Source organism: Fukomys damarensis, unplaced genomic scaffold (genome assembly GCF_012274545.1).
Source record: "Fukomys damarensis isolate Sample0158 unplaced genomic scaffold, DMR_v1.0_HiC HiC_scaffold_21, whole genome shotgun sequence".
NCBI lineage: Eukaryota > Metazoa > Chordata > Mammalia > Rodentia > Bathyergidae > Fukomys > Fukomys damarensis.
Window position 1 is genome coordinate 11,624,787 of NW_022900933.1, and position 15,923 is coordinate 11,640,709.

Below are 15,923 nucleotides of genomic sequence, written 5' to 3' on the forward strand. Positions count from 1 at the left end.
TTTTTTTTTTTTTTTTTGGTACCAGGGATTGAACTTGGGTCCTTGAGCTTGCAAGACAGGCCACCAAACCACTGAGCTAAATCCCCGGCCCTCTTTCTTTCATCTTATTAATCCTCACAACTAGCCTATATAAGGTCAGCATTATTCATTTTAGAGAAGAGAAAAGTAAGAATTGAAAAGGTTAGAGTGGCCAAATTAAGGTGATATAAATTTAAACTAATTTTAAGGTGAAATGTTAATATCAATCCTAAGAGCAACCACTAAAATAATTACTAAAATTATAACAAAACTGAAATGAAGAAAGAATTAAAATCATATTCTAGAAAAATAATATAAAGAAGGCAGTAATACAAAAACAAGATAGAAAAACAGAAAAAAATAGCAAAATGGCAGCTATATAACCTATATTAACCTATATTAACAGTAACTACATTAAATATAAAATGATTAAACACTGATCAAAAGGCAGAGATTGGCACAATGGTTAAAAAGATATGATTTAAGAGACATATCTCTTAAATATATCTCATATATTTAAGAGACAGTTTAGAGTCAAAGACACTAATGGGTTGAAAGTAAAAAGATGCTAAAATATATACCATGTAAACAATAAACAAATGAGAACTAGAATGGCTATATAAATATCACACAAAATAGACTTTAAGAAAAAATTGTTACTTTTTGTAATGATGAAAAGTTCACACTATTAGGAAGACATAACTATTATAAATTTTTTTTTTTTTTTGGTTTTTTTGAGACAGGGTCTCACTATGTAGTTGAGACTGACCTGGAACTCACCATGTGGCCCATGCTGGTCTCGAACTCACAGGAATCCTCCTGCCTCAGCCTCCTGAGTGCTGGGATTACAGGCATGAGCCACCATGCCCAACATAAATATGTTTCTGTGTAATTACTGAGAACCCCCAAAAAATACATGAACCAAAAACTAGAAAAATAAGAGAAATAGATATTATCAGTAACAGAAATGTAAACACCACATTTTGAATGGATAGAATAACTAGGCTTCTGTAGAACACCACATGCAACAACAGCATATACACATTCTTGTCCAATATCCATGGAACAGACTATGAAATGAGCATCAATAAATTTTAAAGGATTGAAATCATATCAATTTCTCTAATCACATTGGAATGAAATTAATAACAAGAGATGAACATTTGGAGACTTCTAATATATGTACAAATTTAAAAATACACTCTGCTTAATAAGCAGTAGGTTTAAGAATAAATCACAAAGGAAATTAGAAAATACTTTGAGTAAATTAAATTAAACATAATATACCAAAACTTATGTGGTATAGATATAGTGGTATTTAAAGGGAAATTAATAGCTTTAGTGTCTATATTAAGTATACTGCATATAAATTGTATCTCATTCAAAGTGGTATTAATACAGAGAGAATCAATGACCCATATCATGACTATTAAGTTTGCACAGTACCATATAGTGTAGTCACTAAGTTCTCTCTGATTCTGGTATAATTTGGGAAGAATCATTAATTCTTTGAAAACACGTGTAACACACAAAAAATCCAACATTTTAAAGCACATGAACAAATATTGTTTATAGTTAGTTATGCTCGTGCTAAGTATTTAGGGGGAAATATGCTAATGCTTTCAATTTACTTTGAAATGGACAAGAACAAAAGATGTATAAGAGATATATGATAGAAACAAACATAATAAGATGTTACTTGTAGAACTAGTTGATAGGTTCTTTGATATTCATTATAAAATTTTCTCAACTTTATTGCAAGTTTGAAATTTTTTATAATAAAATATTGGGGGAAAACAATTAACTGTAAATATCTCTCTGACCTAGAATTGTATATTATTATCCTATAATTTACTAATTCCTTCTGGGCTGGGTATTTAGCTCAGTGATTCTGGCGCCTGCTTCACAAGCGCAAGGACCCGAGTTCAATCCCTGGTAAAATTAAAAAAAAAAATCCTGATCTGAAAAAAAAATCAATAAAGAACATGATGATAGGCTACAAAGGAATTAATTCTTCCAGCCGCAGGTACAAACTTTCTAGAAGATTCTTCCAATGGTCTAGAATTGTATTTCATTAGGATTCAGAACAGCTTACTCTCAGACCCTAATTGCTATAGGAAAGGTAAAGTTGGCCATAAATAAGTAAATTAATAAATTCATGCCTGCTCAAATATATTTTATTTTTCCCCCCTGCATTTTCCAGCACTATTTGAGGAAGGCATTTTAGATGCCATTAAAGTCATTCCTTGCTCTCCCCCAGCCTGTGGAGCTGTGGTGTTGAGGCGTCTGTGTTCCACAGAGAGTGGTTTTCCAAGTGATGAAGCAGATTCTAATCAGCATCAAAGCCAGATACACACTGGGAGCTGGACCTCTGCCACTTTTCTCTCTAGCTCTCTAAGGAATTCCTCTGAGGATCACTGCGTACACTGCAAGCTCCCCTGATCTCATGGCCTCCTTCCAGTCACAGATCTTCCTGTCTGGAGCATTTCTGGCCCTTCTGGCCCTTGGTGTAGAGAGTTCAGCTCAACCTAGGAAAGGTACAGAAAACTTGAAGTTATCAAAAGCCATTGAATTATTTGATGCAAGGCAAACTGACCTGTTTGCCTCCCTGGCTCTTTTCCTGGGCTTGCAAGCAGCTGAGAAAACAACCTTTTTCTTAAGTCTTGGACAAGAAGGAAAAACCCTAGCATGAAGGACTTTTGTTGCAGACACTTGGCATAGCTAGAGGAAAGGTTTGTTTAATTTAGCAATGGTTTTATTAGCCAAGGACTCCAGTTAAAGTGAGATAATAGAGTCCCTGTTGAAGGACATTTCAGAGTCATGGGGCCTCACTCTCACTTCTCAGCCAACCCTTTGGATGCAGATGAAACCATGAGACACATTCAACAAGGTCATCATAAATAAATTCACTGAGAACCCATCTTGCAGATCATGGGGAGATTGAGACAAGATTGAAGAACTAGCCAGACAAGAAGTTGTGGGTGGACACAAAATCATATTTCTAAGCTCTCTTACAGTTATTTCTCCCTGTGATGTTTCAGATGAACATATTACATTGTCATGTTATAGCAGAAAACAGGATAAAACGAAAGCCAGTCCAACCACCTAGCCCTACAGGAAGAAATTTTGCTTATCCTTTTCCTCTGGCAGCTCATTACACTCCTCCCTTCAAGCCATGTGAGCTTTGAGGTAGTGGGTGGGCATGGGAAGGAAACAGAAGAGAGGAAGGATTCATCACCAGTGTTAAAGGAAGCCTTCCTGCCACAGCAGTTGGGGAAGAGAAAGTGGAAGGATTGGATTCAGTGCCAGCTCGCCCTTGGCACATGGCTGCTATTTATGTCTGCTTTTCCAGGCTACAGAAGGAAAACTCACTATTTCCTAAGTTTGGGCTCCACTGCAGGAACTCACATAATCTGCCAGCATCAGAACTCTGCAGAAGCAGCCTCCAGAATAGCCTGTACTAGGAGACGGGTTGGGTTGGGTTGAGCTGACCCAGGTGAGGCCCCACCTATACTTTAAAGAGAGGACACAGGCACTATCCCTAGAAGGTGTTACCATTTTGGAGAAGTATTAGGGTTCCTATGCCCAGCACTTTCTGTTCTGTGGCTCCTTTTCCACTCTCTGAGACTCTTGGAAGTGGGACAGGCCAGGAAAAACATGTGATGCTATAGCAATCTGGAACCAAAGACTTGACTTTGGGCTCTGCCCAAGCTGAAAATCTTGGCAGAGATTGACTAGGCAGCCTGCTTTTTTCTTTTTCTTTCTTTTTTTTTTTTTTTTTTTTTTTTTTTTTTTCTTTTTTTTTTTTTTTTTTTTTTTTTTTTTCCTGTGCTGGAGATTGAACTCGGGTCCTTGCGCTTGCAAGGCAGGTGGCAGAACCACTGAGCTAAATCCCCAGCCATAGCCTGCTATTTTCTATGGCATTGTATGAATCCTGTAATTTGGGGAAAGAGACATCAATCACAATTAAGTCCTCAAAGTAGGTACAAATATGTAGTACTTTTGTGGATCACCAATTTGTGTGTTTATGCATTCATTTTTGCACTTCACAGAAGAGTTTCTGATACATACATCACTGAACTGGGGGCTGTAGATTGTGGATCCAGGAGCAGCAGCCATGATTCCATGTCTGCCTTCAAATAGATGGCAGAGAATCCCGGTGATATTAACTGTAAAACAGTGATGAAAGCAATATCATTATTAGAGAGGTACAGATAAAGCATGATGGGATTAGAAAGTTGACACTAGGCTGGAGAAATTGGCATAAACTTCTGGAAGAGATGGCCAAGAGGTGTGAAGAGGAGGTAAGATTTGGACATTCAGCGGGGAAAGGAGAAAGGAAGACTGCCAACGTGGAATCCGTGAGCAACAGAGGCAACCATGTGGGTCTCCTGCCCAGTTCCCTTCTTGGCCTTGATTCATGCAGTATCCACACTGCAGTGGCAGTGAGAGGTTGCCCTTACTTGCTGTTATATTATTCTGCCTCTTTTAATGGATTAATCTGTATGTGCAAAACTGGGGGCTGCCATCATGGTGGTTGTAAGGACTACAAAATAAGGTAGCCTGAGCTGGAATCCAGCTTTAGTATTCATGAACTACCTGCTTCAAAAGGTTCTTAAGAAGATTAATGTGTGTTCATTGTCATTCTCCTAATCATTATTGCTATATAACCCTGGAACACTCCTCTACCCAGTCCCCTGTTCCCTTTGTACTTCTCACCATTACAGATCCGTTCTTCTCCCTAAAATACAAATACCCGATAAGGATAATACTGGAAGGTTAAACCAGCTGTCCCTTTTGGGCTAGAGAGAATTAGCTGGCAGCTTATTTGCTGAGAGGAAAATGAATACCTTAGGGGAGAGACGTGAGAGAAGGGGGAAGAGGAGAGGCTGCACAGGGACATCCACCTTTTGTTTAGAGTCCTTAAGTCTCTGTGCTTCCACCTGTAAATTGCAAGAAACCTTCATACAGACAGCATGAGGAGAAAATAAACAGTGAGAAACAATCCTACCAGTCACGGCTGCAAAATACTGACAGAGCCTTGTGGAAGGGAAGGGGCTGAGATCAAAGAAGATGCCTACAATCTTGATCTCATGGAGAATTCAAAAGATGCAACTGAGGAACAAACTAAGATACAAGCAGATGGCCTTCATTTCACAAGTGCATATTTACATAGGGCAAATCAAACCCAGCTATTCCAGAGTAGGTACTCAATAAACTTCAGCTGATGCATGGATTTGAATGCCCAGGGATGAAGGGCATATAGTAGAATGTCAAAGTGGACAAAAGCCAAAGGCTTCCCTGAGCTTTCTTCTATCATCAAATGTCAGCTTCATGGGAACAGGGACTTTACTATTTTGTCCCCTATGTTGCCTGTGTCTGAAAGAGCCTAGTGCAAGGGAAAGAGCCCACTAGATATTTATGGACCAAGGGAGTGCATGGATGAGCAGACAGTATAAACAACGGAAATGCCTTCCAGATGAGTATGGGATTTGGGACCCAGAACCTACTGCGTGTCAGGTCTGCCTTAAATGTTCCTCAAGAGAATGAAAAAATACTGGTTACCCCTTTCCTTGGAAGAATAGGTGAGGAAAGGAGAAAATACATTGATTAGAGTGAAGTTAAAGTTGAGCTGGTCTGACAGAAAGGATACATTCAAGAGAAAATAATGTGGCTATTTGAAGGAGGTGGGCTTAACAGCTCACAACACACATCCACCGCTTGGAGCTCCAGGCTGTCTAACCCACCTGTGTCTACACTCATTCTTGCTCAATTATGTACTTCTGTGAACCTTCAGTGAGTTCCAAAGCCAGCTCCACACACTGTGCACAGGATTAAGTGTGATCAGAATTCTTCACTAAGGACCTGGAGTTTTGTATATGTGCTGCTGACATGAGCACAGGACCTGGAGTTTTGTTAGGCCCCGAAAGCTCCCTGTAGGGCATCGCATATGGGAGAAGAAGGAGCGACACTTGACAGCTGCCCAAGTCACCCAGATGAGAACGCCCCCACACTTGTAGCATGGTCAAACATTGGAAACAGCATGGCCTAATGACCTGCTGGAGTAGGGTGGAAGCGGCTCTGCAGTAGAGTGTGGTTTGAATGGCAGAAAGCACAGGACCTAAGGTGTTGATTCAGATCTAAAAAGGAATGGAATCTCTGTATACTCACAAAGGTATATAATCAGCATCCCCTTTCCCCCACCAAGTCTATTGGGTTGAAAGGATAATTTACACGTCCTCTAACCAGTATGCAACACTACAGAATTTCTAGGTCAGGAAACTCATATTAAGTGCATCGTGTACCTTCGCTGCAGGCACCTTCCATCCGCTTTGCCCTGCAGTGTTTGCAATCGTGGATTGCTTTACACATCAGAACACCTTGTTATTTTGCTTATTTTCCTGTTTGTCACTTTCCCTTTTAGACTTTGGATGCCCGCTAAGTCAAGAGGAAACCAGTCAAAAGAAGCAGCACCTCCTATACGCCAAACACTGTGCTTTCATTGATATGACCTGAGACCACACTAGTTTTCCAAGAATCACATTTCATAGCTCTCACATTGAATTACAGAACCACACTCCTACTCCATTTTCTGAATGCTAAATCTCATCTCCTGTATTCTATAGCCAATAGTTGTCCTCAATTCTCAAGGACAAGGCCTTACATTTATTTCATTGAAATTGCATCCCAACAGATATGTAGAATTTGTCCTAATATTTTAACCAAGTTGGGAGTTGTTTTGCTATTATGGTTATGTGATATAATATATGAAGTCTTTCTCTACATTTCTTATGTTGCTTTCCTATCAATTTTGCATCCCACCAATTAGTTTAGTTCCATGATGTAATATACAATTATCTAAGTACTGTGTTTTTATTTTGTTTGCTATCTTTTTTCTCCATTGAAATGTAAGCTTTATTAGCGTTTCCAGCTGGATTCCATCTTTGTTGTATGGATGTGATTAGATATGCTTTCATCCAGTTAGTAAAAATGTTGAACATAACCAGACAAAGGCTGAACCCTGTATTCCACCAGAGGTTGCTACTCTCGCAGGTTGCTCTGATCTTATGGTCACTTATAAATCCGCCTAATGATGTAAGAATTCAGCACAACTTATTTTCACTTTATCTAGCATGCTATCAAGAGAATTTGTTACATTTTTTTGTAAAATCAGATGCTTCATGTTGGTGATTGCCCTCTGATCTATCAATCTAGAAGCTCTTTCCCAAAAAAGGAAACGACATTCATCTGACACAATTTATCACTTCCTCTTTTTAACTGCACACAAACCGTCCTTTGGATGACTCATGTTAAATACTGCTCCAGAAAGATACGGCATTAGTGGGTGACACTTATCCAAACCTTTTGCTTGGCTGCAGGGAGGTCCCTCCAGGTTTGAGAACCCCGTGCCTGGGCCTTGGGCCTTGTTCCCCTGGTGGCATTAAATGACAGGTAATACCCCAGAATTGGAAGGCTTGGGCTCAGAAGACACTGTTCCAGCACGCACTGCAGTTCCACACCTTTTTCTCTGGGTCGCAACTTCTACAGCCTATAAAATAAAAATGGTAAGGTAGTTTTCAAGAATATACTATGATACTTTATTGAATGCTATTTATATCCTTTTGGTTTTGTGTCTGGTTGCTACATATAGACAGTAATGGTCTGTGATTTGGGGTATATTTGGTTTCCTGTATTGCTATTTGATCTAAAGGATTTATATATCTCTAATACATTCCCTTTTGCCCCATTCTTTCTAACAAGTTGTGGTTTAGGTCCTTATCATCTCATCACTTAATTATTGCAAAAGCCTCCTTAACTGGCTCCAGGCCTCCCATCTTTTGCCTTTTCTATCTTCGATCAGGCTACTCAAAATGTGATCTGTGGACCCCAGCATCAGAGTCTCTTAGCAGCTCATTAGAAATGTAGACTTTCAAGCCCCATCCAAGATCTTCTGGGTCAGAATCTGCATGTCAGCAGGACCCATAGGTGATTCATTCCCACATTAAAATTTGAAAAACTCTATCCTTTCTTTTGCTATGCTGTTTCCCTACTAAGAGGCATCCTTAAATTTCACATGAATATCTCCAAACTATCTCACAAAATGATCCACCATAATTTTCAGATGAGATTTTTTTTACATGAAAGTGTAACACCCATCTGTACCTTCTACTCATTAATTCTGAGAATGATGAGCAAGTTTATCAGAAAACTTTAGATTAATTCTTAAAAATTCCGTCTGATAAAAGTATATTATGTTTTGCTGAGAGTTACAGGGCACTTGAAAAGCATATTACACACTTACCACATCTTTGACACCGTAATGAGCATTTCACGTATTTAATTTAATCCTCACTGTACTCCTATTTAAGCAGGTGTTTTAATCCCAATTTTACAAATGAAAAAAACTAAGATTCAGAAAGTTTAGGTTGTCCAAAATCATTTATTGGTTACAGTTCAGACGATACTATGTAACAAAGACATCTGAAATGTAGTGGGTAAGATGAGTGTCCTCAGGGGATAGGTGACCCGGTGGGGAAGCACTGATCCTCCCTGAGGCTACCCAGCTTTTTTCTTCCGTTTCGTCATCTCCAGGATGTTTGTTGCTTGCAGCCACGTGGTTGGAACTGGCTCTTGCCCTTGGGAAGGGGGAAAGGGAAGGTGAAGGACATGCAATTACCTTATGAAAACATACTCTGGAAGTTCTACCTATCATTTGTGCTCACATTCTGTTAATCAGAGCTAGCGCATGACCACACTTAGTCACAAAAGAGGGGGAGAAAGGTGAGAGCTCTGGCCGTTACTAAAAGGAGGAAGAGGAAGAGCTTTTGCGAAGAAGCTGGAGGTGGTGCATAGACACCTAGCTGATCAGTGGAGCGGCTAGATTCAAACTCCATGACTATAGCCTGTGATCCTTTTACCCCATTATTCCACCACTTCTCATAATTGACAGTCAGTAAATGTTTGTTAAATTGAGAGAGAATGAAATATGAGTAATCTTTTTGGTTTTTGAAATTATTTCTTCCTTCTTCCTTGCTTTCCCGATTACCTTAGTGGTTCTGTGCCAAACTGTCACTACGTTTGATATTATTTTTATTTGTAAAGCAGAAAGATGATATTCATCTTCCTTCAATAGAAATATTATAATAAAAGAATACCCTAATTCTGAGAGGCTCTGTAGAACCATATGATGTGCGACAATAGGTTCATGGTTCCAATATTTTAAATAACCAAATGACCATCTCCTTTAAAATAGGTACGGTGTTTGTCTTGGGAGAATGTCATTACTCCACTTTTCCCATTTTGTCTTGGCTGGTGTGTGGGTCAACTCTTACTGCAAAAAATACTTTATAACATCATCACCAAAAAGCCGATAGGTGTACAGAAATATTTAATTCACAAGTATCTGTGTCTTCTAGGGATCACCTATTTAAGCTGGGCAGCTCTGTTCTTACTTTCCTTCTAGCAGACTAGCTTGGACATCTTTCCCCTGGCAGTGGCAGGAGACTAAGAGAACAAGGGAAAATACTTGAGGCTTCCTAAGGCCTAGGCTGGGAACTGGCACAAATTATTAGGTAGCCAAAGCGAGTCATATGGCCAACCCCACAGTCTGGTCCTAGGAAAATGTACTGCACCTTAAGTAGGAAAAAATATAAACCCATGATGAAAGATGTAAACACAGAATTGCTGAGGGATTGGTGTCAATAAAACAACTTACGATTGCTTTGCCTCTAGCACATTATTTTGAACATTTGCAGTGATGGTAAATATTATAAGGGTGGCTTTAAATTTTTTTAATTGCTAAGCTTATGAATACAGTTAAAGAATTGGGCTAGGTTTCTCTTTGAGCAGAAATATAGATGTTTAATGATGTTACATAAATAATGAATCTTGCTTCTGGAAGAATTGGTTAAAAAATATGGCATTTGGTGGCAGAATATGTGGGATAGCTACCCTTCTAAGGTGAGCACTTTGAAATGATAGCACACATGTAAATATTCCTTTCCAAAACATGTTTTTAATAATAAACCTTACAATCTGTAGTCATACGTTACCACTCTTATCGAAGTAGGAAGGGGAGTAATAGAGGCTTGCTGTACCTGATCATTTGTCTCACTCTGGCCAAATATGCTTTATGTGCAGATTCTCATTGCCAAGTCCCCTTTGGCTGCCTTCACTTCGTTTGTCTACACCATCGAGGCAGAAGGTCTGGTTCTCCAAGGTAAGATCCTAAACGTAAGCCGTTTCTTTAATCTGATTGTGCTCAGTGCTGCCCATTGCTGGCGCAGTTCACTTTAGAAGCTGTTTCAGGACAGAATCAAAGGCCAAGGGTAGGCCAGGGATTTAGCTCAGTGGCACTGTGCCTGCCTTGCAAACACAAGGTCCTGAGTTTGATCCCTGGTACCAGAAAAAAAAAAAAAGGCCAAGGTGAATTGGCCAGTGATATTGCCCCCGATATGGTCAAAACATTGGAATCTGTGAGAGAATTGGACAGAAGATTGAGGCATGGTTGAGGGAGAACTGTAGGATTTAATAGCAGAGTGGGACAACAGAAAATAAAGGTCAGAACAAGAGTGCTAGGAATTGCTGCCAGTGGTCTTCTTCATGAATCCTATAGCGTGAACCAGGCAGTTGATCTCTGATGCCAGTGCAAGGAGCCTCTCGCTTCACAAGCTACAGCCCATCTGGGCTGGTGACCTGTGAGTCACCGTATCATGGTTCCAAGATCTCCCATTTCTTTGGCTTCCCTGTGGTTACTCCATTTCCATTCCCCAAGGTCAAGTCCCCAACAGACCCTTATGCTGGGGTATGCTTTGCTTGCTGACCTGCCTCTTGTGACATGGGCCTGGAACTTGGAAGAAGCTGAGTTCTTGATCAAAGTGAGACACCCCAAGCCACAACCTGGAACTTCCTGATCTGAACTGGGTACTCGGTGATTCGGAAAGGCACCCAATCCCAGGTCTTTCCAGAAAACAGTGAACATGAAGAAGTAAATTAGAACACCATCAAGCTCTGAAAAATCAGCCCCTGGGATTGGATATGCAAAATGGCTTTGTGAATTAGGAAGTGCTCATGATACACATCTGTCTGTTTCCCAGTGTCAGGCAGGCAGCCTCACCCACCGAATGTATCAGTAAATATTTGACCTGAGCCTCAGGAGAGAGGCACAGTAATACATCAGTTCATCAATGTTAATGTTTACAAACAATTCAGTTATCAAACAGAAGCACAACAGAATTTTGCTTCCATTCACAGACTTCACATTGTGTGACAAAATGCAGTCATCTTCTCCAAAATCATAAAACAAATTGAGTTCGTGAACTGAGGTACCACTGTATTGCAGTAGCAATAGTAGAGAAATGTCGGCCCTGCAGGATTTTGTAAGTTGAAGTCTTTTTCTGGGTTTATGAAACAGGGCAGCCCCTGTACCACCCTCATGGAGATCATTGCATTGCATAGATCATTGCACTGCATTGCAGGGATTCTTTAGTGCAGGCTGAGAAGTGGGCTGCTGCCCTTCCTTCCCTTCCTCTTCTAAAATGCCTGCTTCTTAATGGACTCTCAAAGCAGCATGTTTGTTTGGTGCAGCTGAGCTCCCCAGCAGGGACTCTTGGGGCCACAGAAATTTGGGGTGAAAACTACTGACCTTTGGCTCTTTGCCTTTGACTTATGCTATCCAAGTCCCTTGGTAAATATTTTTTTTACAATTGCAAATATTGTTTTCTGACAAAGAAGCAGAGATTTTAAGACCAGATTAAGCAAAGCAAACAGCAGGCCCCTTTGTTACATACACTTTAAGGGTGTATAACTAATAAGCAATCAGAAAGCTCGGTTTTATTTACCCAGTGCACAGTGTGGCTTGGAGCTCTTCATTTTTAGAGGCGGTCTTAAAAGATTAGAAGTCTGGTAAATAGCAAATTTAAATGAAGTTTTCAAGAAATTCTATGGCAAATTATGAGTTAAATTCAAGAGGAAAAGAATCAGTTGAAAGTCTTGCTAGGATGTTTGTGCCTTGAAAACTACATTTTTAAGCCTAGTGAAATAGGGATAACTTCGTACATATTTGTGTTAACAAGATTCACTGGGCTGCATGCCTGATGTTCATTGCTAACATAATGATCTTGACAGGGAAGTTGAAATTGTTTAGAGAAAATAGAAACTGGAAATACAATGCATTGATAGAAGTTTTTTAAAATTGCAAGGAAAGACTATTAGAAAAAGTTGCAAGATAGGGGAGTAAATAATCTACTAAAGGAGACTGACCTGGAATAATGTGTCCAGGAAGGAAAAGCTTTCAGGAAAATGTCTTATGATGCAAGTTCCCCAGCAGTAAATAAAAATGGCTGGGAATCCTCAGAACCTCACCTGGCTATTTTCTAAGTCGGTTTCCTGACCCACCTGCTCAGGTGCACTTCCCTGTCAGAGGCCCAGAGGTGGTAGGATCCTGCTGCTGTCATCAGCAAACCTGTTAGCACACCCTGTGCCTTGTGATGTGCTCCACGGCTACTGGAGGGCATGTAGGAGTTTTGCTGTCCAGAAATATGAGAGCTCCCTTTTACTGAGGAGAACCTTTGGGTTTCTGTACCAGCTCTGCTGTGATCTTGAGAAAATCTCTCCGAACCTCGATTTGTTGGCTTGAAAATGAAAATGCTCATTCAAGGTTTGGAAAACTGTGCTACAGCCCATCAATGGGTCATGACATCAAATTGATGAGTCACAACCAGCATTTAGGAAGAAGGGGAGAGAGGGAAAAAGGGAGAATAGAAAAAAAAATCAGATTATGTCATGAAATACTTGTGTGATTGCATGTGTGTGATTTTGTATAAATGTGTATATGTGTGCACATTAAGACTTCATGTACAGGGATTGCAGTGATGGTGTTTTCTTACTCTGTTCACAGTAACCTTCTCAGATGGTCTCTTGGCACTTGGTGATATACTTATCATTCACTTACCTCAGCGCAGTTGTACATAGCTAAAACATAAAGGCTTATTTTTCCTGTTCTTACCAGATGACTGAGCTGAAAGACACCTGTATAATTCCCCAGGTTTAAAGCAAAGAAACCCTTGCTTCCTGGGTGGTAGACTTGGAAAGGTAACAGCAGTCAAGTCAAGGCCAAAAAGTGCTCCTGGTGTGAGGAGTTGCTGGGGCATGATAGCTCCAGGTTGGTGTGGAAATGGCACCTGAAGCTCTCTGGGTTACAATCTGCAGCCCATGTACAAACAGCACAGAGAAGGCAGGGGGTGGGGGTGCAATGTTTCGCCCTGTGCTACCTACCCCTAAGAAAGACCAGCAGCCACTTCAGGCTTGCCATCAGGCTCCGCTGAAGCGAAGTTGGAGTGAGTGGTGGGAAAGAACAATCCACAGGGGCTACCCCGGGGGCGGGGGCGGGTGGTCAGTGAACGTGGGAATGATCCGCAGTGCCTTTTATCCCAGGTCTCCTCCTGGCCCACTGACCAGGAGGTTTTCTAATACCTGCAACTCTCAGAGTATGCAAGCGGAGGGAGGGAATAGAAAGTGAGGGCAAAATGCGATTGACCGGCTCCGCAGGCCCTCCCCTCACCAGTTCTCAAGGATTAGGATGCTGAGAACAGACAGCAACTGGGGGCCTGACACCCTTCCCTCCCCTTTGTTCAGTGGGATAGGAGGGACAATGGAGCTGCAGGCTGGAGAGACCCGGGCTGGTTAGAGATTTCTCAGGCCACTTTTTTTAAGCACTTGAAGGAGCCAGACCATGCTATTGTTGTAGTAAAATAGAAAGCAGAACTATTATCCTTTTGCAAAAATAAAGACAAAAAAGAAACGAAAGAAAGAAAGAAAAAGTAAAAGAAAGAAAACCCACCCTCCAGGCATCTTCAGGAGGCCTCAGGCTATTAACATGGTAATATACCCCTTTTGCATCTTCTTTGTTGGCCTGCATTTGTCCAGGATCCTGGGCTCTCTTGGCTGGGCCCTAGATTCTGGAAATACTTACGCCCTAAAGGAGAGGGAGTTCACAGTTGCCAGCTTCTTGGTCTTCTAAGAGAGGGCCCGAGGGAGATTCAGCCCTTTGGGTGACTGGAGTGGGAAAAGTGGGGTTTGACCAGGAGCTGTGAATCCATTTTTCCTTTTATGCCCCAGGAAGGCCCAGGTGCCTAACAAGTGGAGAAGCTCAAAGGACTGGCTAGCCCCGACTGAGGTGGAGGGGTACTGGGACCTGATAGCAAGTGAAGAGCAGAAGAGTTGACTTTGAAGGTCAGCTTTAATGGAGTGGGCCCCAAAGCACTTGACTGCAAACAACAAGGGGGTAGATTCCTGTGAACTCCAAGTCAACCCACATCTGCTCTTATCCTGTCCTTGGTTTCTTCAGCAGACCCCAAATGTGCCATCTAGAGCACAGCTGGGTCTGTCTGTGACAGTGGAAGACACTAGGCTGTGTCGCTTGTTTCAGGAGGCCTCTGGGAGGCCAGGGCTAGGCCTTCCTGGAGCCGAGTATTCTTGGGGTCTGTGGAGTAACTGCTTGTGGGTCAGTGAAGAAGCTCCTACAGAAGGGGCTGGCGCCTAGAATGGAGAGGTTGGACCAATAGGCCCCACTCTTTTCACTCTTCCACCTACAGTTCTTTCCTCAGAAATGTAGGGAACATTTGGGAAAAGAAAGCCAAGTTGTTTTGAGCAGGACAAAAGATAGCAGCTTGATTTCCCTCCCAGTAAGACAGAGTGTGTTTCCTACATTTATTTCTACAGGATCAGGTATGACTGGTTAAATTTGTAATTTAATTACAAATGGTATGACTGCTTAAATTTGGATTCTGGTGCTGTCCTCTACTAGTTTAGATTTGAAAGAACAGCATAAATATTTGGAGTGGATTGGGATCTCAGAAGAGCCAAGGGGACCCTGATACTGGTCTAGAGAAGGTGCTGGACAAAAACTAACTTCCTGTTTCTTCAACCACTTTGTGTAGGAACTCAAAAGAAATCAGAAAACAGTGATTTTTTTTTCAAGAACTAGAAAGCCATGTCCCTTTCTTGCTTTGGTTTTACAATCAAGAAAGGTTTGTTTGATCACCTTTTGAAGTGTATCAGGAAAGGCATTAATCTCCCCTATTTGTTCCCTTGTCACAAACTTGGGTTAAATTCTTCCACTCCATTTTCTTAGTCACCAAGCCAACTGGGTGATTTATTGAAAAATTCTTTCCCCCAAATACCACCATCTGACCTCAACAGATTTCAATTTGAATCAGTAGTCCATTTAAATATTTTCTGCCTGGTGGATTCAAAGTGACCCAGAAGGTTATCAATCCATTTCCAAGCAGGTATGGAGGTGTCTGTATGCTTAGTATCACTCCCATACCCGGCACACCCTAGAATTCTTGTGGGAGTCTGGGCAGAGAGCCCTGGATTCAGTGGTGCAGAGAGTACAAACTCCTTCCACAGGTCATAGAGAAGAGGACAGAGCTAACCTGTCACATTGTCCCTGCAGCCTCAGAAGGCTCATTTAGGACTCTTGGGATGGGGCTTCCCATGGGAAAATGAGGAAAGTCCATCTGCCCAGTACTGGTCTCCTCTTTTGACATTCACTTTACATCCCTTCCTCTGTGACATCTTCCTACACTGGCCCTTTGCCTTGTTCATTTATTTTGTTATCTATGTAGTTTATCTGTTGGTTGGTTGGTTTCTGCAATGCTGGCAAACACTCTGCCACTGAGTTACATCCTAGTCTGAATCATATCATTAATAGAGACAGTCCAGAAAATCATACAGCATCCATTTTAGAGACTTTAACATCTAAAATTAACAAACTTTAAAAGTTTGTCCTATTGTTTTCAGATTTTTAAAAAATGACAGGACTAAAACTTGACAAAGTTTAAAACTCTTTTGTACCTATCCCTAGTCCTCTTTCCCCACCCCCATACTCTCCTCTGAAGCAA

The 15,923-nt window shown here is 41.1% G+C and overlaps 1 protein-coding gene and 1 long non-coding RNA gene across 3 annotated transcripts in view; one reads left to right on the forward strand and one right to left on the reverse strand.

Moving 5' to 3' along the window:
• Rad51b (RAD51 paralog B) overlaps positions 1 to 15,923 on the forward strand; it is a 756,475-nt gene that overhangs the window by 543,965 nt on the left and 196,587 nt on the right. For both annotated transcript variants that reach the window (XM_033766940.1, XM_033766941.1), the window contains exon 10: positions 10,159 to 10,237. In XM_033766940.1, coding sequence (XP_033622831.1) covers positions 10,159 to 10,237 — 79 coding nt within the window. The remainder of the gene's footprint in view (positions 1 to 10,158; positions 10,238 to 15,923) is intronic.
• Positions 8,570 to 12,734, reverse strand: LOC117287156. Its single transcript, XR_004518374.1, has 3 exons — positions 12,415 to 12,734; positions 10,116 to 10,245; positions 8,570 to 8,654 (listed from the first exon to the last, which is right to left on the reverse strand). It is a non-coding gene; the product is annotated as an uncharacterized LOC117287156 (long non-coding RNA).